We start from the raw sequence: 23,790 nt of genomic DNA, 5'->3' as shown, positions 1-23,790 counted from the left end.
CTGAGGGTAAAGGTGATGGACTGGCCAAGCATGTCTCCAGACCTAAACCCTATTTAGCATCTGTGGGGCATCCTCAAACGGAAGGTGGAGGAGCACAAGGACTCTAACATCCACCAGCTCTGTGATGTCATCATGGAGGAGTGGAAGAGGACTCTAGTGGCAACCTGTGAAGCTCTGGTAAACTCCATGTCCTAGAGGGTTAAGGCAAAGCTGAAAAATAATGGTGACACCACACAATAATGACACTTTGGGCCTAATTTGGACATTTTCACTTAGGGGTGTACTCAGTGATTTAGACATTAATTGCTGTGTGTTGAGTTATTTTGAGGGGACAGCAAAATGTACACTGTTACACAAGCTGTACACTCACTACTTTACATTGTAGCAAAGTGTAATTTCTTCAGTGTTGTCACATGAAAATATATAATAAAATATTTACAAAAATGTGAAAGGGGGACTCACTTTTGTGAGGTACTGTGTAGTGTCTTTTGACAAAGAAAAACTTTCATGTTTGTTTTTTTTTTCCAGATAATGCTTTTACTTAAGAGTGCTTAACTCCTTATTGTTCTTTATGAGTGTGTAAGTTATATCTATTTCTGTTCTTTAGTTACTTGTCTGACGTGGATCGTATTTCTAAGCCTGGGTACCTGCCCACACAGCAAGATGTATTGCGTGTCAGAGTGCCAACAACTGGTATTATAGAGTACCCCTTTGACTTGGAAAACATCATCTTTAGGTAAATGGTGTATTGCTTACCAATTTTGTTCATAGTTTGGAAGTTTTGTTGTTGATTCTGAAATCTTAGTGTCCTTGCACACAGTACTGATGTATTCACGCCAAATATTACTAGCATAAGGTTATGTGTATAAGAACAGTCCATATAGTGTGAGCATTTTCCATGTAAAAGCAGAAATGGTCATACATGTATTAGGGATGCACCGATCCGATATTCGGATCAGATATCGGCGCCGATATGGCCATAATAGCTGGATCGGGGGATCGGTAAAATTAACAGATCCACGGGCCAATCCGGTTTTGCTCTTTATATAGCTGTGAGGGAGCAGAGAACAGCTGTCAAAGAAGAAGAAAAAAAAAGAGCCTCCTGCAAATGCCTGTCAGTCTCCCAGTTAAAGAGGTTGTAAACCCGATTTTTTTTTTTTCACCCTGAAAGAGAAACGCATAATGAGCTAGTATGTATCGCATACTAGCTCATTATGAAATAATTACCTTAGAATGAGCCTCCGCCGTGCCGCCCGCTTACCTCTGACGGGCGACCTGTTCAGTCACCCGTCTTCCGGGATCACGGCATCCGGCCATCTGATTGTCCGGAGCCGCGGTGACGTCACTCCCGCGCATGCGTGCGGGAGCTGACGGTCACGGCACGGGGCTCTGAAGGAACCAGCGGCCGTTCCTTCAGAGCGCATGCGCCAGTGACGTCACTGGCTGCATGTAAGGTAAATATCTCCTAAACGGTACATGTTTAGGAGATATTTACAGTACCTATAGGTAAGCCTTATCATAGGCTTACCTATAGGTACAACTTGCAGTGGGAGTTGTAGTTTCCTGGCTGGCTGCGCTGCTCTCAAGTCCCCACCCACCGGAGCTTGAGCGCGGCTTTGGACTTCAGCTCCCAGAATGCAACAGCGCTATCAGCTAGTTGGTGGCACGCTGGCCGCCGTGGCCGTGCCCCTGGCCTGACCTCCATAGAAACCACAAGAAGAAATAAAAATGGGCAGTGTGCCGGCAGTTTTAAATATGTTGGGGTGGCCTGAAAGGAAATTTCCACCCATCATGCAAAAGGAGCCCCGACCAAGTATTGAGTGCATACTAATACTGTACATGGACATACTTTTCAGTAAGCCAACATTTCTGTATTAAAAATCTTTTTTTTTTTTTTATTGGTTTTATATTCTAATTTTCTGAGATACTGAATTTTGGGTTTTCACTAGCTGCAAGCCATAATCAAAACTAATGGCACTTTTCCACTGCAAGTACCGGCTAGTACCGACTCGGCTCTACTCGGCCCTGCTTGGCCCGGTTTGCTTTTCCACTGCTAGTACCGCATGGTATAGTGTCGGAACGGTTCAGTACGGTACGGTATAGGTTTGCTTTTCCACTAAAGTAGTACTAAAGTTAAGTGGGTGGGATAACAACGGGGTGGGTGTGATTCTCTGACCAATCAGTGGCTAGAAGTGACTGCATGCAAAGGATTGTGGGATATGGTACCAGTTTGGTACCTGCTGGAACCACAATCGAGTAGGTACTGTTTTTTCAGAGCCGTACCATACCGTTCGGTTCCATGCAGTGGAAAAGCAAACCTATACCGTACCGTACCGAACCGTTCCGACCCTATACCATGCGGTACCGCAGTGGAAAAGCACAAAAGCGCGCCGAGCCGGTACGGTTCCATGCAGTGGAAAAGAGCCATAAAAGAAAGAAATGCTTAAAATGAATGATTGATAGATATTGTTTTTTTTATTGCGGATACCGATATTTTGGTCATCGCATATTGGTATTGGCCGATATCTGTCGATATTTTCGGACATTTAAATTTTTTTTATTTATTTATTTTTTTTACAGGTACTCTTGTGAAGGGATCTGGGGGTCTAAAAGACCCCCAAACCCCTCCTCTGCACTTAAAGAGGAAGTAAACCCTCCTCTGACACTTTTACCTATAGGTACTGTAAATATCTCCTAAACTTGCACCGTTTAGGAGATATTTACCTTACATGCTGACGTCACTGGCACATGCGTTCTGAAGGAACGGCCGCTGGTGCCGTTCCTTCAGAGCCCCGTGCTGTGACCGTCGGCTCCCGCGGGAGTGACGTCGCCGCGGCTCCGGCCAATCAGATGGCTGGATGCCGCGATCCCGGAAGACGGGCGACTGGACATGTTGCCCGTCATAGAGGTAAGCGGATGGCACGGCGGGGGCTCGTTCTAAGGTAAGTATTTCATAATGAGCTAGTATGCGAGTAAGAAGAGAATTTTTTTTTTCAGGTTTACAACCTCAGAGGTTTACAACCTCTTTAAAAGCATTGAAAACACCAAGTTTGGCTGTTTTTGAATGCTGTAATTTTTTTTAATTTGGCACTGAGTACCCAGAAGTGATGTCATGACATAACTTCCAGGTTTTTTACAAGGAGACCCGATCAGAGCCGAATGCGACTTTGATCGGGTCTTCTCTTCGGCGGCCGTGCAGGTAGGATGCCCGGGTCTCCCGGTGGGACAGGAGACCCGGGCGAGCCGGGGGGGACGTCCCTTCCCGCTCCTTGTAATGACAGCTGAGCGGCTTCTCAGCCGCATCGGTTGTCATTACAAGACTGCCGACCGTCGGCTATGGACACCAATACCGGGGTGATGCCTCTGGCTGCAGGCATCACTCCGGTACAGCACTTTCCCGAAATATCGGCAATATCCGTAACTTCAGGGGCTGATTCTGATATATCGGGGAAAGTGCATATCGGCTCTCCTTATATGGGCTTTGCCGATAATTGGTTGATCCCTACTTAAAATATATCACTGTGTTGAATTAATCTATATAATGAGTTTCATTTTTTTGAAATAAATTACTGAAAAAAATTACTTTTTGTTGATATTCTGTTTTAAGAGATGCACCTGTAAATCCCAAGGCTAGTAGTCAAAAACAACAATGCTGTATAATCTAACACTGCAGACATATAAATATGAGGCTTTAGGCACACTTACCAGGAAGTCTCCTCCTGAAAACCAGTGTAGCTAATTTTGCTGTTTGGTAGACAGGGCTTTTAACTCTCCCTTACTCTATCTAAAATGAAAAAAAGTTTTGCCTTTTAGTTCCACTTTAAGTTTAGCACAAACATTAAAAGAAAAGTATGGGATTTTGCTTTTTTACTCATTTATACTTGCCTAGGTGGATGCAGCATTGGTCCGATGCTGCATCTCTCTCTCGGCACCTCTGGACTGAGCACCGAGTGATCGAACACCGCCGATCGCTCGGTCGTGACAGCTGATCAAGCAGAAAACGGTCAGTCAGCAGCTCTCCGCTCTGCCCCCCTCCTCGCTCACTGGAGCGCTGGGGTGGGGAGCGGCCCACTCAGGCTCTTAGCAGCTCGCTAAGCCGGGTGTTGGTCCAGGTACCTGGCGGATCCCGACTCCGTGGTCATAATGACGTGGTACCTGGATCGACTTCTGTGACAGCAGAGAGTGGATATCAGCCCACTCTCTGCTGAAAACAGGTCACAGGAGTGCAGAATGAACTGCACTCCTGTGATCCATAGATGTACAGCCAAACGATCTTTGGCTGTACTTCTCTAACACAGTTCTCAAAGCTAACTAAGGTTCCTAATTAAAGAAAAAAATAATAGTTTTACCTCGATGCACAAAATACAAAGTTTAGCTTCTCATTCTACATATATCAAGGCTCATTTTTTTTTTTTAATTTGCCCAGTACCAGAGATTTTAGTAGTGTATCATTTGTATATTACATTTTTACATGTAACCAGTAATATTTTCAAAGAAGTTCTTGGGGTTTGAGCCCTGCTGTAAAAACATTCATAGAGATAAAAAAAAAAATCAAAACAATGTGCAGCGCATAAATACAATCGTAAGTATTACAAAACTTTATAAAACGCATAACTTACTTTATTAAGGCCCCTTTCACACTTATGCGACGCGATTTTACTGCGATTTTGTGTCGCGACTTTGCTACAATTTTGATGCGATTTATAAAGCTATGGCTCAAAACGCAATCAAATCGTGGCAAAGTAGTGCAGGAACTACTTTGAAGTCGGTGCGACTTCAAAACGCACTGATATGAATGGGGCTCATTGAAAATAATGTAAAACGACTTGTCATGCGATTTTTGCGGTCCAAAATCGCGGGACAAGTCGCACTAGTGTGAAAGGGGCCTTAGTGTGAGAAACATACAAATATTTATAAATACTAATAAACACCATAAGGGTCCTTTCACACTTGTCAACCTGTCCGTATGTCCGCATATCATGCCATCCGTTTGCGGAATATATACGGACATAATGTATGTCTATGGGATTGCGAATGTCAGCGGATGACACCGCTGACATCCGATTTTGCGTCCTTTCCGTTTTTTAAACGGAAGAAAAATAGGGTCTGAAAGGACGCAAATCGGATGTCAGCAGACGGTCATCCGCTGACATCCGCAATCCCATTGACATGCATTATGTCCGTATATCATCCGAAAACGGATAGGGTGATATACGGACATACGGACCGCCCGTGTGAAAGGACCCTAAATTTGACCACATAGTGTCCATAAAAAAGATATCCACATATATCAAATGTCCACCAAAATTCCTCTAATAGTGACACTTCCCAGTGCAGCAAAATGAAGACATGATGTATCTCCAGTGCTCGTCCTTCACCAATATGCAATCACCAGAAGGTTATTAGTAAATAGCATTGCGCAACACTCCAGTTATATGAAATCTTCAGCAATTGCTTGATCGCTCTTCGGGGTGTAAAATCACTCAGCAGGGGGGAGTCCTAGTCAAAAGATTCTCACCATACTGAGCCAGAGAGGTAATATATAGTGTAGTATTTTATTTTTATAGATTTCCTCATTAAAATATAATTTAAAGCATCCACGTGGTGTACACCGGACTAGGTAGGCGTATCCCCTGAATACGTGCGTGTGCACGAAACGCATTAGATGGCGCCTTACGTGTTGACGTCACGCCGCCACTTCCAAGGTCCGGATCTGCGGCCATCACTAAGTCCGGCCGTGTTTTGTTTTGTTTAGTATAAACAACGTGGATGCTTTTAATTACGTTTTGAATGGAGAAATCCTATAGAATAAATACGTCACTATATATTCCCTCTCTGGCTCAGTATGGTGAAGCATCATTTGACCCCTTCCCCCTGGCTGAGTGTTATATACCCAAAAGAGCCATCGAGCGATTGCTGGAGATTTCATGATTGGAGTGTTGTGTAATGCTATTAATTCCCCTTTCACACTTGTACGTCCTGAAAATCGCACGACTTTGCCGCGACTTGAAGCAATGCCTGTGTAATCTTGAGGTCTTTGGACCTCAAGTCGCATCAAGTGCTAAAGAGGCCTTACTTAATAATCTTCTGGTGTGTGCATATTGGTAAGGGGAAGAGCACTGGAAACCATCATGTTTTCATTTTTACTGCACTGGGAAGTGTCACTATTAGAGGAATTTTCGTGGACATTTTGATATATGTGGATAGTTTTTTTTTTATGGAGATTTATATGATCATTCATGATGTTTTATTAGTATTAATAAATATGTATGTTTTTCAAGCTTATTAAGAGAAGTTATATAATTTTATAAGGTTTTGTAATTCTAATGATTGTATTTATGTGCTGCACGTGATTTGATTTTTATTGTGTACTAGGTTGGTCACCTTTTTGTGCTAGTAGCTGCACCTCCTAAGTGCTGGTTTTTACTATATTCTTAGGCCTCATGCACACAGGATGTTATAAAAACTCCAGTAGCATTAGCTGTAGAAGGAGTTTTTCAGCGTTTTTTTAGCTGCAAATTTTTTTAGCTTTTTTAAACAAAATTATACTCCTACAAAAGCTTGTGGCTCAAAAACGCTTATAAACACTGAATAGCTGTGTTTTTTTTTTTTTTTTTTTTTAGCTGTTTTTGGCATTTTTAAGCTTTTTTCAGCTTTTATAAGCGTTAAGAGTGTATTTACAGTTGAAAAACTCCTCAAAGCCCACTAGTTCTGGGTTTTTTTCCAGCCAGAAAACACCCCTGCCAAAAACTACTAACAGCCTATGTGTGCATGGACACATCGGATAATGTGCTGGGGAGTTTATTGGCTGCAGAAAAAAAATGTCTGACGCCCAGAACAGCAGCTGTAAAAATGTCCAATGTGCATAAGGGCCTTATAGGTATGCTTATTATTTTTTTTGTCTCTTTAACAGAATGGTTGATGTGGGAGGTCAAAGATCTGAACGGAGGAAGTGGATACACTGCTTTGAGAATGTTACATCCATAATGTTCCTAGTTGCCCTTAGTGAATATGACCAGGTTCTTGTGGAGTCTGATAATGAGGTGGGTATCCTAACTTTTTGGCTTCCGAATATTTTCGAAAGGACCACACAGGTTGCCAACGTTGCTGCTTGCTGCTAATTGCAAGTCAGTGCTTTAGGCTGGGTTCACATACACTATGTTGTCAAAAGTTTTGGACGTCTGCCTTTACACGCCCATGAACTTTAATGGCATCCCAGTTTTAGTCCGTAGGGTTTAATATTGAGTTGGCCCACCCTTTGCAGCTTTAACAGCTTCAACTCTTCTGGGAAGGCTGTCCACAAGGTTTAGGTGTGTGTCTATGGGAATGTTTGACCATTCTTCCAGAAATGCATTTGTGAGGTGAAGAACTGATGTTGGATGAGAAGGCCTGGCTCACAGTTTCTACTCTTAATTCATCCCAAAGGTGAAGGTCAGGTCTCTGTGCAGGCCAGTCAAGTGCCTCCACCCCAAACTCTCTCATCGATGTCTTTATGGACCTGGCTTTGTGCACTGGTCCAAATGATTTGGTTGAGGGGGGATTATGGTGTGGGGTTGTTTTTCAGGGGTTGGGCTTGGCTCCTTCATTCCAATGAAGGAAACTCTTAAGGTGCCAACATACTGAGACATTTTGGACATTTTCATGCTCCCAACTTTGTGGGAACAGTTTGGGGATGGCCCCTTCCCGTTCAAACATGACTGCGCACCAGTGCACAAAGCAAGGTCCGTAAAGACATGGATTAACAAGTTTGGGGTGGAGGAAGTTGACTGGCCTGCAAAGAGTTTTGACCTCAACCTGATAGAACACCTTTGGGATGAATTGGAGCAGAGACTGCGAGCCAGGCCTTCTCTCCAACATCAGTGCCTGACCTCACAAATGCACTTCTGGAATAATGGTCAAACATTACCAAAAAAACGCTTCTAAACCTTGTGGACAGCCTTCCCAGAAGGATTGAAGCTGTTATAGCTGCAAAGGGTGGGCCAACTTAATAATAAACACTATGGACTAAGACTGGGATGCCATTAAAGTTCAAGTGCGTGTAAAGTCAGGCATCCCAATACTTTTCACAATATGGTGTATATGCGAGGTCGGTTCCTGTGCAGAGTCCAGTGCTGTTTCTGTTCAGCAGTTCAGGTGAAAATGTGACACTTAAATTACACCTGAACCAGACTGAAAAACGCACAGGGCCCCTATTTTTATTTGCTCCGCAACTAGCCCGTATATATGTGGACCGGGTCCATTGAAAGCTGGTCTGGGTCATGTGTTGTGTGACTCTGATGCGGTTCAAAACGCATCCAATTCGCATATATGTGAACCGAGCCTTAGCGGGTTTTTTTTTTTTCTTTGCACCGTTTTTCTTTTCCTTTTTTTTTTTTTTATTTATTGTCATTTTTTTTTTCTTAGGCTCCATGTACACGGGACGCTGGAAATGGCCGTTTAGGAGCAACTTTTTAGAAGCCCCTGAACCCATCTACATTTTATCTTATCTGTCCATGTACACCAGGTCGTTTACAGTCATTTGCAGGCAGTTGCGTTCAGGGACTGTTTTTAGAACGCAATTATTTGCGTTCGAACGTGTGTTTCCCGGCGTTTCAAACGCACAAACGCGTCTGAACGCGTCCGAACGCGTCTGAACGCGATGACCCACGTTTAGCGTTCGCGTTTTTCCATTTTAAAGGAGAATAATTTTTATGACCTCTAGGAACGCTTCTAAACGCAAACGCCCGCAGACGCTGGTAAACGCCCGCTAAACGCCAGTACAAACGCGACTCAACGGACGTTTCAAACGTCCTAAAAATTCCAGCATTCAAAGGGACTTTTAACAACGTCCCATGTACATGGAGCCTTATGGTTAAGATGCCAGGTGTTCAACTTTTCACTACTAGGATATTTTGCATGCAACCTTTGCTGAGCTTGGTGCTTTCTCTTCTTACCCTCCAGCATGTTTCACTGCATGACCTTGTAATTTTTTTTTTCCCTCATAACATGAAAAACGGAACCATTGAAATCCAGCCTCCTTACTTCATCTGATTTATTTGGGATCTCTGCTCAAACAGAAAAACTTAATTGTAGTTATTTTTGTGTTTTCTGTAGAACCGGATGGAGGAGAGCAAGGCTCTTTTTAGAACGATTATCACATATCCCTGGTTCCAGAATTCTTCAGTAATCTTGTTCCTCAATAAGAAGGACCTTCTTGAAGACAAGATCATGTACTCTCACCTTGTAGATTACTTTCCTGAGTTTGATGGTAAGTATTTTATGAAAAAGAAAATGCCTTTTCCAGCAAGTCAACATAAAACATTTTAAGCACTAAAAAAATGATACTAGAGTCCTTTTTCTCCATTAGGCTTAATCTGTTTTAGCGTTGAACCTTTGGCACTTGCATGCGTCCTGCTAGGTTGGCACTGCAAACTGCCTGCAAGTGCCTTTAAATGTATTCATAGTTTGGAGCTGTGATGAAATCCTCCATCTTTTCTGTGACTTTTTGGCATTGTGATGTTTACCCATAGGCTTCTATATTTTTGAAATCACACAAGTGTGCAGATCATATGTTCAGAATCTGTCTTCACTGCATTCTTGTCCTTTCCCCAACAGTGGCAGCCATAGGTAGGATCTGCAGGGTGGGGAACCTGTCGCCCCTGTGTCCAAGTAAATCTGCAAAAAATGTAATGGTGCTAGAGACTGATCACTCTACCCATCACTAAATATAAAATGCTATATTACACATTTAAGGCCCCTTTCACACCAGTGCGACTGAAAAGTCGCGTGATTTTGCCGCGATTTGTAGATGCAATTTTACCGCGATTGTACTGTGATTTTGATGCGATTTGTGGTCATTCCGACTTTTGTGCAACTGTGCAACTTTAGGATTGGGTGGGGCAAGGGTCAAAAAGGTGCTTGTGTTTAGCTTTGAGATACAAAGACGGACAGAAGTTGCGCTGAAATTACGTCTGTATTAGTCATGTGCGATTTGCATGCGTTTTTGGAGGGTTTACATTGAGGTCTATGGACATGAAAACGCATTAAAATCGTGGCAAAGTAGTGCAGGAACTACTTTGAAGTCGGTGCGACTTCAAAACGCACTGATGTGAATGGGGCTATTGAAAATAATGGAAAACGACTTGTCATGCGATTTTGCGGTCCAAAATCGCGGGACAAGTCGCCATTAGTGTGAATGGGGCCTTAATAACAGACCAAGCATGAGCAGATTTTTTTTTTTTTTTTTGGAAACTGAAGTTTCTCTTTCGTTAATCAAAGGACACAGTGCTCCATAAATCATAACAACTGGGTTATATTGCCTCTTCCAGGAGTAGGACTAGGCAGAACAAAAAACACCTGGCTATGCCCATGGGCCGTCCTCGGCTGGTATATAACCCCCCTTTCTGCTCTAGGTAATCAGTTTTAATCTGTCTAGTCAGGAGTAAGGACATAGGCTCCCGGCTGGGATAATCTAGATCCAGTGGTCAGCCCAGCCAGCAAGCGCATGCAGACCGCACCTACGCTCTACGTCGGCCGCGACATAGCCTCAGGGACAGAGGCTGGCCTGCGATCTGGAGCGTTACCCACACCAAGGATAGGGGGGTCCCGTTGCAGAGGGCACAGGGAAGATCCTGGCAGCATGCGGTAGCTGATGGCGGCCATTTTCCCCCTAGTTTGGCTGGTCTCCGGTTGGTGGCCATGTTTGTGTAGCCCAATGTCACGAGGGCCATTTTACCTTAGTCCGGGAGACGCTGGAGACGACTGAAGCCTCGTGGAGATGCCAAACCTCCTCCTCTTCCTTCTCAGTTTCCTCTTCCTGTGCCTGGGACATATGAACAGGGATGGAGTCCATGGTGATGCTGGGTCCGAATTATCGGCGCTCCTCTGATCAGTAGGGTGAGTCCTTGGGGGGTCCCTGTTATTTCTCTCTCTGCTGATAGGTACCCTGAGCCTTGGTGGGATCCTTTAATGGTGCCAAAAGATTGTTTTTGTACTGCAAGATCTTCCTTTCCTTTATGGAACCTCAGGGTCACATCTCCCCCACCAACCCCCTCATGGAGGTGGCAGGTCCCGCAGAAGACCAGCTTCCCATGGTTGCACTGACAGCGGTCCTGCAATCATTAGAGTCCCGGGTGGAAGTTGCCTGTGAGCAATGGCCCAGGAGGAAGCGTCCTCCGCCTTTTCCTGCTCAGTCTGTCTCATCTTATTCTGAGCCTGATGCCGTCCAGGGTTACTTAAAAGGAAACTCCAGTCAAAAATGAAATTTTTCCTATTAATAGTATGTTAAATATCTTTATCTTTGATAATCTTCATTCTCTGGCTAGCTGCTTGTGTAGCTTAGAAAGTCTTATCTAAGCTATACAAACAGCTTCTTTCTTTTCTTCACCGACAACGCTATCTCCCTTTATCTGAATTTGTTGCTAAGCTGCCTTTCACTTCCTGAAAAGGTTGTTGGTCTTTCTTAGCCAGGCATGCCTAGACCTGCTTAGCCCCACCCCCATCCCTCCTATCCTTCACAGAACATAATCTCGTCCTGTCTTCATAGCTTCATTAGGCTAGCAGCTTCTCCTGAGAGAGAGATAGGGGGGTGGGGTTTACGTGACCGGTGCAATATATGAAAGAAATAAGGAACAAAGGAACATTTTAGAAGGATACAGATCGACTTCTATTGCTCATTACATGGGAGTAATGAGTTTTGTTTCCACTAGTGCAACTTGTCATGCGACACATAGTTGCATGACAAGTTACAGCCCTTTAATGTCAATGGCACCCGTTACCATCTATGCCAATTTGAAAATTAGCAACTTTGAAAAGGTGCCTGCACTACTTTGATGCGACTTTGATCCAGAGAGTGTAAAGTTGGAATAAAGCTGCACTCAAAGTCGCACTCTAAATCGCACAACTTAAGAGTCGCACTAGTGGAAACTTGGCCACTAGGTTAGAGTGCGCCTTTGATGCCACTTTTAAGTGCAGCTTTAATCCAACTTTACACTCTCTGGATCAAAGTTGCATCAAAGTAGTGCAGGTACCTTTTCAAGGTCGCTGATTTTCAGAGTCGCATAGATGAGAACGGGTGCCATTGAAATTAATGGGCTGTGACTTGTCATGCGACTTTGTGTGTCTAAAGTCGCATTACAAGTCACACTAGTGGAAACGGAGCTTTAGTCTACGTTTCCACTATTGTGATTTACAGTATGACTTTGATGCAACTTTTGATCCAACTTTACACACTCTGGTGTATTTTGGCCCAGGCCGGCACTTTGCAGGGGGGCATCAAAAAAGCCCCCCTCCACCTTAGACTCTAATGGCCACTAGTTGCTAGAGCTGCCTCTCTCATTTCTCTCTCATCTCTCTCATATCCCCCCTCTCTCATCTCTCTCATATCCCCCCTCTCTCATCTCTCTCATATCCCCCCTCTCTCATCTCTCTCATCCCCCCTCTCTCATCTCTCTCATCCCCCCTCTCTCATCTCTCTCATCCCCCCTCTCTCATCTCTCTCATCCCCCCTCTCTCATCTCTCTCATCCCCCCTCTCTCATCTCTCTCATCCCCCCTCTCTCATCTCTCTCATCCCCCCCTCTCTCATCTCTCTCATCCCCCCCTCTCTCATCTCTCTCATCCCCCCCTCTCTCATCTCTCTCATCCCCCCTCTCTCATCTCTCTCATTCCCCCCTTCCCTCTCTGTCTCTCACCCCCCCCTCTCTCTCTCTCTCACCCCCCCCTCTCTCTTTCTCTCTTTCTCTCTTTCTCTCTTTCTCTCTTTCTCTCTTTCTCTCTTTCTCTCTTTCTTTCTCTTTCTCTTTTTCTTTCTCTTTCTCTTTTTCTTTCTCTTTCTCTTTTTCTTTCTCTTTCTCTTTTTCTTTCTCTCTTTTTCTCTTTTTCTTTCTCTCTTTTTCTCTTTTTCTTTCTCTCTTTTTCTCTTTTTCTTTCTCTCTTTTTCTTTCTCTCTTTTTCTCTTTTTCTTTCTCTCCCGAGATCTCAGGGTTTCATGCTGGGACTTGTAGACCTTCAATTTTGAAGGGAGTCCGATCCATTAAAAAGGAAGGAGTGGGGCACAATTACCTAGGAGGGGGAGGGGGGCGCCCAATTTTAGTCTTGCCTAGGGCAGTACAAACTAAAATACACCACTGCTCTGGATCAAAGACGCATCAAAGTAGTGCAGATACCTTTTCAAGGTCGCTGCTTTTCAAAGTCGCATAGATGAGATGGGGTGCCATTGAAATCAATGGGCTGTGACTTGTCATGCGACTTTGTGTGTCCAAAGTCACATGACAAGTCGTGCTAGTGGAAGCATAGATTTAGTGTGGTTGACTGCACTATAATCATTGTAGACTGTGATCTGAGACCCCAGAGCACTTTCAGCTACACTGACAGTTCCCCTCCCCCCTCCCTCTCTTGCTCCCTTCTCCTATGGTAGTCTTCATTCAAAGCCTAGCACAGCTATAGTGTATATGTGACCCCCCCCATGTACAATGCATCCTTACTGATGAGAGAACACTGGGCAGGAACCTATGATCAGCTCCTCCCATTTTGTATACGCCCACTGGCTACACTGGAACAGTGCCCCTCCCTGGAAGTGATGTCACTAGCTTTCAGTAACCACACCCACTTGCTGCTCTTGGACTCAGCAGGAAGATGGATTGAAGTCATGTGATAGTACTGAATACTGCAAAATAAATGTAGAAAAACTGGGATTTTTCTATCGTCCATTGACGGACGCTGCAGCTATGCTTCTTTACCATTAGGTTATGTGCTATCTACAAGAGTAGACTAGGCAGTGAAAAAATTCACTGACGCCTATAGGGGCATAACCCTCGGCATAACCCCGCACACACTGTGCTCTCAAATCCGTTTGTTGCCTAGTGAGGGAGTAGGACCTAGGTTTCCTGCTGGGACTTCGGTCTCCGTTTTCTATTCTTTTCAGAATATTTGTTTATTTCTCTTTACGCAATATCGCTAGCTAGTGTTAGGGGGATCCTCCTGGTGAACTACAAGCGACAGCCGGCTGAGGTTTTGCACTGGATAATCTAAATCTTTACGGTCTCCCAGCCTGGCCAACCAGCGTGAGCAGGTTATAGTCCCGCACTGGGCCTCGCCATGACAGAGCCCCTGTGGAGGGACTAGCCTGCGAGTAGTTGTCTCGCCGGGACACATCGACCTGGAACTCCCTGAGTGGCAGCGTACCCCTCGGCTGGCAGCACCCCCCACTCAGGGTGGGAGGCAGTGTGCCCGGAGCGGAGCCCACCCGATCCATGGTATGCTGAGTATTGCTGAGCCTTCCATGTCCCTAGTGGCCTCTGGGGGAGGGGGAGATGTGGGCCCACTCCAGGGGATAACAGGAATATTTTTTTCCTGAAAGATCCCCCAGGCCTATCAGGACCCGGCCCTGCCCTTCCTGTTCCCACATTGGGGCACTTTTTTCGGTGCCTGGCACCCTGGAGTGAGGGGGTATACAATGTTACCTTGTCCCGTGGGATCCTTTTTAGGTGGATCCCTGAGGTGGCCTCATGCCTGGGTAATGACCTTATGGCAGCGATTCCAGCTGCCATCTCAAGTGTGGGCATCGGTTCTCTCTGTGTAAGGTACAGCGCCCATTTCCCTGAGCTTCCTATGCTTTTACATTGGCACCATGTTGTTGTAGCCTGGAGCTACACAGGCAGTTTGGCCTCTTGTGCTTCCAGGTCACTTCCTGTGAGACGTTTCATCTGCTGAATCTCCATGCTGCAGAGCTGCTGAACACACTGTGAGGTGGTACAGTATAGGGGTCTTTTTGCGCATTCCTCGGGCACACTCTACCTGCTGCTTTTTAAGAGTGACTCCGGTTACAGCGCGATATAGCGGTGCGGACCGTGATCTCGATTTAAGGGGGGAAGTACACCTTTTTTTTGTGCAAATTGCAAAATGTAGTCCCAAGCAGTAAATTCTCCGGCCAGAACCCCCCTCAGTGCGACTGCCGGTGCATCAGGATTGCAGTCTCTCATGTCTCTTTCTGCAGCATTGGCACCAAAGGTGGATTTTATAATGAAACTAGTCACTAGCCAAAAACGGCCACTGCCTTCTCTGTCCTCTGACTCAGAGCCTGATATGGTCGCCTCGGACAACCCCCTCCTCGAGGGATTCCTGTCTTCGCAGTCAGATGGTGAGGAGGATATGTCCTCGACTGCAGCGCGGGAACACGCTATGGTGGAAGCACTGATTCCTTTAGTAAGGGAAACATTAACAATGGATGATGAGCCCACACAGTCAGGAAAGCGGGTAGTTTTTGGCTCCCGCAAAGCCCAGAAGTCGGGTCAGGTGTTCCCTTGTCCCGAGGATTTTCACAAAAAATGTGAATGAGCAATGGTGGCGCATTAAGCATGTGCTAGTGATGCCAAAGTGCTTTAAACGCCGTTATCCCTTTGCTGACTTGGTCTCAAACCGCTGAACGGTGCCAACTAGGGTTGATCATCCTGTTTCCAGGTTTAACAAATCTACTGTGGTTCCCGTGGAAGATTCCCCGGCGTTTGCGGACCCGGTGGACAGACGGGTGGAATCCCTTTTCCTGCCACCTGCATCTTTTGCCGGGCTCGGTACTGAAACCGATCTTTGCGTCCGTTCTGGTTTCACAGACAGTAGCGGAATAGGTTAAAGTACTTAGGGGTATCTTGAACACTGACATAGTTCCCCCGACTCGGTTTGAGCTCACGGACCAGACCCTGGTGTTCCTGTGTGATGTGGCCTTGGATGCTGCCCCTCTGGTTGCCAGAGTGTCAGCGGTAGGGATTGCCATATGCCGCATGGTGTGGCTGAAGAGCTGGTCGGCGGACAAGGCCTCTAGGAAGACTTTAACAGATCTCCCTTTTTTGGGGTGAACGTCTGTTTGGAGACTCCTTGGATGAGTTAATCAAAGTATTATCGGGGGGTAAGATAACTATTCTCCCCCACCCAATCCTCAAATGGCAAGGCATCCCGCAGTAGGCGGGGGGGGGGGCCCTCGTTCGCAGCTCATAGGCGGTTTTTCGTGCCCCAGGGTAGTAAGAAAAAGGTAAACCATTCAGAGCCTCTGTAGAGAACAAAAAGGCTTAGTTGGGTAAGCCCAAGACTAGCCAGTCCAATTTGGCCTACATGAAGGGACGCCCTCACCTGATTCTGGGGTGGAGGGACGTCTGCTTTACTTTCAGGAACCCTGGACATCTCTGATTCAGGACAAATGGGTTCACAAACTGATTCGTTCAGGGTACAAGATCGAATTTCGGTCTCGCCCAGCAGACATATTTTTTTTTTCCCCTCAAATCTTCGTCTGTCTCCAGATCACTTTCAGGATCTCCTTGCACAAGGAGTGATAGGACCGGTTCCTCAGCAGGAACGGTTTCGAGGTTTCTATTCAAGCCTGTTCACAGTGCCCAGAAAGGAGGGCAAGGTGCATCCAATTTTGGACTTCAAGTCACTGAACCGCTTTGTGCGGGTGCAGAAGTTTTTTGAATGGAATTCATTCGGTCGGTGGTAGCCTCTTTGAATCAAGGGTACTTTCTAGCCTCCATCGATATCAAAGATGCGTATCTACACATCCCTATATATGGGGGACATCAGAGGTATCTTCACCAAGGTTTTGGCCCCGGTGCTGGCTTTGCTATGCAGAAAAGGGATTCCGGTCCTGAGATATCTGGACGATCTCCTGTTGAGAGCAAACTCTCACTCAGCCTTGTTGGGCAACCTTTCAATCACGGTTCAGATCTTTCAGGAGTTCGGGTGGACCATCAGCTTCAAAAAATCTGCACTGACCCCGTTGGTGTGACTGAATTACCTGGGACTGACTTTGGACTCCTCTCTGGCGAGGGTCTTTCTTTCCAGGGACAAACTTCAGATATTGCAGGGAGAGATCAGGTTGCTGATGGACAATGATCTCTCATCTCTGCGGACTTGCATGAGAGCCCTGGGTCTGATGGTGTCGACCTTCGAGGCGGTCCCATTTGCTCAATTGCATTCCAGGCCTCTGCAGAAGGAGATTCTTGTCAAGTGGAACAAGGATCCGCAGTCCTTAGACAGAATATTAGCGATGCACCGACATTTCGGCCACCGAAATTATCGGCCGAAAATGAGCCTATCCCATTTCTGCCGATAATGGGTTAACAATGCCGAAATGAATGGCCGCCGTGAGGAAGGAGGAGGGCGCAGCGCAGGTTTTAAAAGTCCCGCCTCTGGCCGGCAGCCCGCCTCTGGCCGGCAGCCCGCCTCTCAATGACGCCCCTACTACTACGATGTGTGTATGAATGAGGTGTCATACCGGGCGGGAGGGCGGGCGAGCGGCCGCTAATAGATATAACTGTGAGCCTTCACTTCACTGTCAGCGGGACTGTGTGTGAATGAACTGACCTGACACCGGGCGGGGGGAGCGGCCGCTAATAGCTGTAACTATGTGAGCCTTCACCTCCCTGTCAGGTATGTATCTCCGCTGACAGGGAGGTGAAGCGCTCACATAGTTATAGTTATTAGCGGCCGCTCCCCCCGCCCGGTGTCAGGTCAGTTCACTCGCACACAGTCCCGCTGACAGTGAAGTAAAGGCTCACATAGTTGTATCTATTAGCGGCCACTCGCCCGCCCGGTGTGTCAGTTCATTCATACACACATCGTGGTAGTGACATCACCGGGAGGCGGGCCGCCGGCCAGAGGCACTTCTTTTGAATGAAGGACACCGGAGGAGCACTCAGCAGAGTGACAGTAAGGAGATTGAATCGTTGGGATGGGGCGGGACGCTGAGGCAGTGGGGGGGGGGGGGAAGCTGAGGCGAGCTTACTATTAGTATTATGCAGCATGAGGGGTTAATGTATTGTCACTGCTGGTCACTGATGCATTAGTGACCGACCAGTGGCAGTTAATTAACCCCTTTGTGCTGCATTAGTGCAACCAGTATCAGTGCAACCAGTGTTAATTAACACTGATACTGGTTGCACTTATGCAGCACAAAGGGGTTAATTAACTGCCACTGGTCGGTCACTAATAGATGAGTGACCAGCAGTGGCAATACATTAACCCCCTCATGCTGCATAATAGAAATACCATTGGTAATTAAATTAACCTCTTGCCAACCCATCACAGTACATATACTGTGACAGGGTGGCAGCGACAGGTGTATGTCGCTACCTGTTTTTGGTGTATGCCCCTGTTCTATCTATTTTAAAAAAATTTGGGGCAAAAAGTCATTTTCGGTTTCGGTTTTCGGCCAAGGGCATCCTGCATTTTCGGTTTCGGCCCACAATTTTCATTTCGGTGCATCCCTACAGAATATGTTTGAGCCGACTCACAAGGTCAATGCACTCTTGGTGGCTTCTGTCGCCCTCCCTGAGCCAGGGCAAGTCCTTTTCTACCGCTGTTGTGGACGGTGGTCACCACAGATGCCAGCATGTCAGGCTATGCTGGAGTGCTGGACAATCTCTGCGCCCAGGGAGCCTGGTCGACAGAGGAGTCCTCTTTACTGATAAATGTTCTGGAACTCAGAGCAATCAGGCTTTGCCTGCTCCACTGGACATATCGGCTACAAGGATCCTCCCCGATTCGGATTCAATCAGACAATGCCACGGCTGTGGCACTACATTTTTAACGTCACGGACGGGTCGACGTTTGATAATTTTTCTGTGGCCCGCTGAGGGGGGGGGGGGGGGGGGGGGGGGTCAATGCACAGTGACCACAGCGTGCCCCCAATCAATGCACAGTGACCACAGCGTGCCCCCAATCAATGCACAGTGACCACAGCGTGCCCCCAATCAATGCACAGTGACCACAGCGTGCCCCCAATCAATGCACAGTGACCACAGCGTGCCCCCAATCAATGCACAGTGACCACAGCGTGCCCCCAATCAATGCACAGTGACCACAGCGTGCCCCCAATCAATGCACAGTGACCACAGCGTGCCCCCAATCAATGCACAGTGACCACAGCGTGCCCCCAATCAATGCACAGTGACCACAGCGTGCCCCCAATCAATGCACAGTGACCACAGCGTGCCCCCAATCAATGCACAGTGACCACAGCGTGCCCCCAATCAATGCACAGTGAGCACAGCGTGCCCCCAATCAATGCACAGTGAGCACAGCGTGCCCCCAATCAATGCACAGTGACCACAGCGTGCCCCCAATCAATGCACAGTGACCACAGCGTGCCCCCAATCAATGCACAGTGACCACAGCGTTGCCCCCAATCAATGCAGAGTGCCACAGCGTTGCCCCCAATCAATGCAGAGTGCCACAGCATTGCCCCCAATCAATGCAGAGTGCCACAGCATTGCCCCCAATCAATGCAGAGTGCCACAGCATTGCCCCCAATCAATGCAGAGTGCCACAGCATTGCCCCCAATCAATGCAGAGTGCCACAGCATTGCCCCCAATCAGCCTTATCCCCATTGTGTGGGGTACCTGCCCCTATTAGCGCTGTGGGACCGTCAGGATACCCTGCCTGCGCGTCCGCTTCACGGCAGGCGGCCCCTTTTAAGGGAGCTATTACCTATTACGCCCTATATCAGTGATGGCGAACCTTGGCACCCCAGATGTTTTGGAACTACGCACATGACAGCCTGGGCTCAGAGGTTGGACCAGTGATTCTGGGCTCGGAGGGCGACCCCCCCCCCCCCCCCCTTGTTTTTTTTTTGAGAGGTCCATTCACAGGCCCTTGGTCGGTGTCCCCCCCCCCCCCCCCCCCTTGTGGGATTGCAATGGCGGCCTCCCCTGATTGTTTTCGGGATTTGCTTGGTATATAGCAACCCTACTGGGTCTGCGTCCATGCACTCTGAGTGCTCAGATAGTGAGGATGATTCTTCTGCTCCTCTAGCCAAGCATGAAAAGGCGCTGGTGGATTCACGGTTTGTGTCAGTGCGTGACACTTGGAATTGGAGGTTGCCGCTGATGCTGTGTCGGAGGTGTCGGTCCCTTTTTGGCACCCACGGGGTGCTATGGTGTTTCCTTTTCTGCTCACTTTGACAACCTTGCCACAAAACAGTGGGGTTGTCCAAAACGCAGTGGTTCCTAAGCCCTTTTTTTTTTTTTTTTTGTGCTGTGTCCTTATGAGGATAACAGCGTTAAAGAAGGACGGTTCCACCTGTAGTAGACTCGCCGGTTTAAAGGTTAAATAGAGCTACCTTAATTTCTGGCTGAGGAGTCCCGGCCTTTAAAGATCTGGCTGATAGGAGGGCGGAGGCTCTAGGCCGCGATATGTTCACTGTGACTGGTTTAGCACTTAGGCTGGTATTTACTTTTGCCCTGGTGTCGCAAACTGACTGAGTGGGCTAAACTTTTATGCCAGGACCTGGAGGGGAAACAACTTCCCCCTGTCTTTGCGGAGCTGGCGAATCAGTTGGTCCAGGGGCTACAGTTTCTGTGATGCCTTTTTGGATGCTGCTCCTTTGATTTCTAGGCTGTCGATATCAGCAGTAGTCCTTCGGGGTATTATCTGGCTGAACTGCTGGTCTGTGGACCAGACTTCTAAGTAGGCCTTCTCTGATCTTCCCCTTGTAGGGGATCGCCTGTTTGGAATTTCCTTGAATGACATCGTTAAGGGTCTCGCAGTGGGGAGGAGTACTCTTCTTCCACAGGCTACCAAGGGCATGGATCCCCGTCGTAGACGTGGGCCATTCTCCTCAGCTCATAAGAGGTATTTTCGTCTCTCAGGGTCTCAAGACAGGGGATCAAAAGTCAGGGCTTCCACCAGATGTTCCAAGAGGACCTAGTCTGGCAAGCCACTATTGGGCTCTTCCAAACCTGCGGACAAGGCTGCCTCTGCATGCAGGGGCGCCCTTACCTGTATCTGGGGTGGGGGGACATATTCGCTGGTTTCCGGATCCATGGACTTTCCTGGTACACAAGTGGGTCCACAAAGTTACTTGGTCAGGCTACAAGATCTAATTTGGTTCTATTCTTCGGAACAGATCTTCCCTTCCAACCTGCACTTCTCTTTGGGGCAGTGCAAGACTTGTTACTTCAAGGGTGATTGTTCCGGTTTTGAAATTTTCAGGGGTTTGTACTCAAACCTCTTTACAGTCTCCAGGAAGGAAGGCAAGGTACGTCCAATTCTGCACCTCAAGGCACTAAACTGCTCTGTGCTTTTGCATGGAGTCCATTCACAAGGTAGTGGTGTCCCTACCTCAGGGGGATTTCTTCTCGCTTCTATTGACATGAAGGACGCCTACCTGCACATTCTAATATGTGTCGGTCACCAGCCCTTCCTCGATTTTGCCGTGGGCGGGGAGTATTATCAGTTTGTGGAGATGACCTTGGTCTCGGCTCCGCTGCCCCGGTCTTCATAAGAGTGTTGGCCTTGTTTAAATCAGCGGGGGATTGCGGTACTGGGGTATCTGGACGATCATCTTCTGCGAGCGGAGTCTCCGACTGCTCTGATGGCCAACTGGAGTCAGCTCCTGGTTCTTGCCAAAAAAAAAAAACTGGACTATACGAGTCTGACTCGGCATCAGCCGGAGTGTTTCTTACTGTGGAAATTTGCATTAAGCAATTCAGCTTCTGTTCAGCAGATGGTCATCCCTCTGGGCTTGCTTAGGGGGGGGGGGGGGGGGGCTGATGGTGTCCTCCCTCGTGGTGGCCTGTTTACACAGTTCCACACAAGATCTCTGCTAAAGAATTCTGGAAAAATGGGACCTAAATCCCCAATCTCTAGAGGTGGCTTTGTTCTCCGGCACTTCGACAGGGAAATCCTTTTCTCCCCCTGTACTAGACAGTTGTCACCACGGATGCCAGCCTGTCTGGGTGGGAAGGCGTCCTTAGCACACACGTGCTCGGGGGGTCTGGACTCTGGCAGAGTCCAGACTGCCGATTAATATACTGGAACATCGAGCAATCAGACTTTGGCTCATTGGACAATTTGTCAGGGGTGTACGGTACGAATTCATTCGGACAATACCACGGCTGTGGTCTGTATCAATCACCAAAGGGGCACAAGACGTGTCCTGGCGGGTCGGTATGTAGCTGACATTTTAAGATGGGCTGACCGATTCGTTTCAGCCTCTCAAACTTCTGCCATGACTCATGTGCAGGACCCAGGCAGAAGGGATTCCGGTGATTCTTGTGTCTCCAGAATGGCCTCGCCAATCTGGTACTGCTGGTCGCCGATGTTCCTTGGGGACTTCCTCTTAGAGAGGATCTGCTGTCCTAAGGACCAATCGTCCATCCTGCTTCACAGTCACTGGCTTTCACCGCTTGGCTGTTTAACGCCAGGTGCTGAAAGATGGAGTCGGTGATTCCTACGCTGTTAAAAGCTAGGAAATCTACTTCTAGTAAGATCTACCATCGTACATTAAAGATGTACATTGCGTGATGTGAGTCTCTCAGGGTTCATCCTCGCTCCTTCTCAGTGGATGGGATCTTAATCTTCCTTCATCGGGGGGGGGGTTTGAACAGTAATTGGGCTTGAGAACCATCAAGGGCCAGATATCGGTTATTGGCAGTCTTTTTCCAACAACCTTTGGCCACACACTCCCTGGTGCGTACCTTTTCTTCAGGGTGTCCAATTTTTGATTCCTTCAGTGTGAGCTCTGTTGCTGTCCTGGTATCCTAATGTGGTGCTTTCAGCTCTAAAGAAGCCTCCCTTTGAAAATATTCGGGAGGTTTCCCTGCTTAGCTGCCCCAGCAGGTGGCCTTCTTTGGTGGCGATCACCTCTGCCTGCAGAGTGTCGTAACTGACTGCGTTATCCTGTCATTCACCTTATGGTGATTCCCAAGGATAAGGTGGTGCTTTACCTCTGTCTGTCATTCCTTCCTAAGGTGGTCTCTGACTGTCATTTGAATGAAGACATCGTGTCGCCTCCCGTGTCCCAGGCCTAAACATCCAAAGGTAATTGCCTTGCATGCCTTGGATGTGGTTCGGGCAATTAGGGTGTACCTGACAGCTACGAAGTCTTTTAGTATGTCGGACTCTCTATTTGTGCTCATGGACGGACCTTACAAAGGGTTGTCCGCTTCATTTGCGATCATTTCCAGATGGATCACACGGTGGTTTAGGCCTATTGCATCAAAGGTCCTGTTCCTCCTTTCCCTGTCAAGGCACACTCTACTAGGGCGCTTAGCGTCTCCTGGGCTTTTGTCATCCAGCGTCAATGACGCAGGTTTGCAAGGCGGCCACCTGGTCATCGGTGCACACTTTTGAACAGCTTTTTGTAAAGTGGATGTGTTGGCATCTGCGGATGCTTCTTTTGGCTGCAAGGTTTTGCTGGCTGCTGTTTAGAGGACCTGCTCTTCTTTTGAGGGTGTATTGTTTTTTTCAGATGAGCTCCAGTTGTTTATGGTTGAGCTCCATGTTACCTGGTGGCTATGGTTAGCCTTGGGAATTTTTTTCTGCTGTTTCCCATCCCATATGTTTGACACTGCTTTGGGATGTCCCAATGGTTAAGATTAATCGGGAGCTGTGTCCTTCAATGAACGAAAGAGAAAACGGGATTTTTGACTTTAAAATCCATTTCTCTGATGTTCATTGATGGACACATCACCCACCCCTCTGTGGAGTTGGCTTTTTTCTGACACTGCTTGTTTCAAAACTGAGAGCCTATAGCTGAGAGTGGGTGTATACCCCCTGGGACTGCCCATAGGCGTTGTCAAGCTTTTTCCTGCCTAGTGTCCTACTCCTATAGGGCGCAGCATAACCCAATGGTTAAGAACAATATGGAGCTGTGTCTGTCAATGTACTTCAGAGAAAAGGCTTTTACAGTAAGTCAAAAATCCAGTTTTTTTTTTTTACTTTGTGTTAGTGCGCTTTCACACTAATGTGGTACAGTTTTGTTGCAGCGCAGTGTACTTTTTCATGCGGGTTAACTGCTCTGCACTAAAAGTCCTGCATGCA

At 47.3% G+C, this 23,790-nt stretch overlaps 1 protein-coding gene across 1 annotated transcript in view; it reads left to right on the top strand.

The window, feature by feature from the left end:
• GNA11 (G protein subunit alpha 11) overlaps positions 1-23,790 on the top strand; it is a 126,004-nt gene that overhangs the window by 85,909 nt on the left and 16,305 nt on the right. The window contains exons 4-6 of the mRNA XM_082259737.1: positions 608-736; positions 6,914-7,043; positions 9,094-9,247. Of these exons, the coding sequence (XP_082115863.1) occupies positions 608-736; positions 6,914-7,043; positions 9,094-9,247 (413 nt within the window). The remainder of the gene's footprint in view (positions 1-607; positions 737-6,913; positions 7,044-9,093; positions 9,248-23,790) is intronic.

Source organism: Pelophylax lessonae (genome assembly GCF_965119305.1).
Source record: "Pelophylax lessonae genome assembly, chromosome: 1".
Classification (NCBI taxonomy): Eukaryota; Metazoa; Chordata; class Amphibia; order Anura; family Ranidae; genus Pelophylax; species Pelophylax lessonae.
The sequence above is the reverse complement of the archived record's forward strand: the minus strand, read 5'-3'. Positions and strand labels throughout refer to the sequence as shown.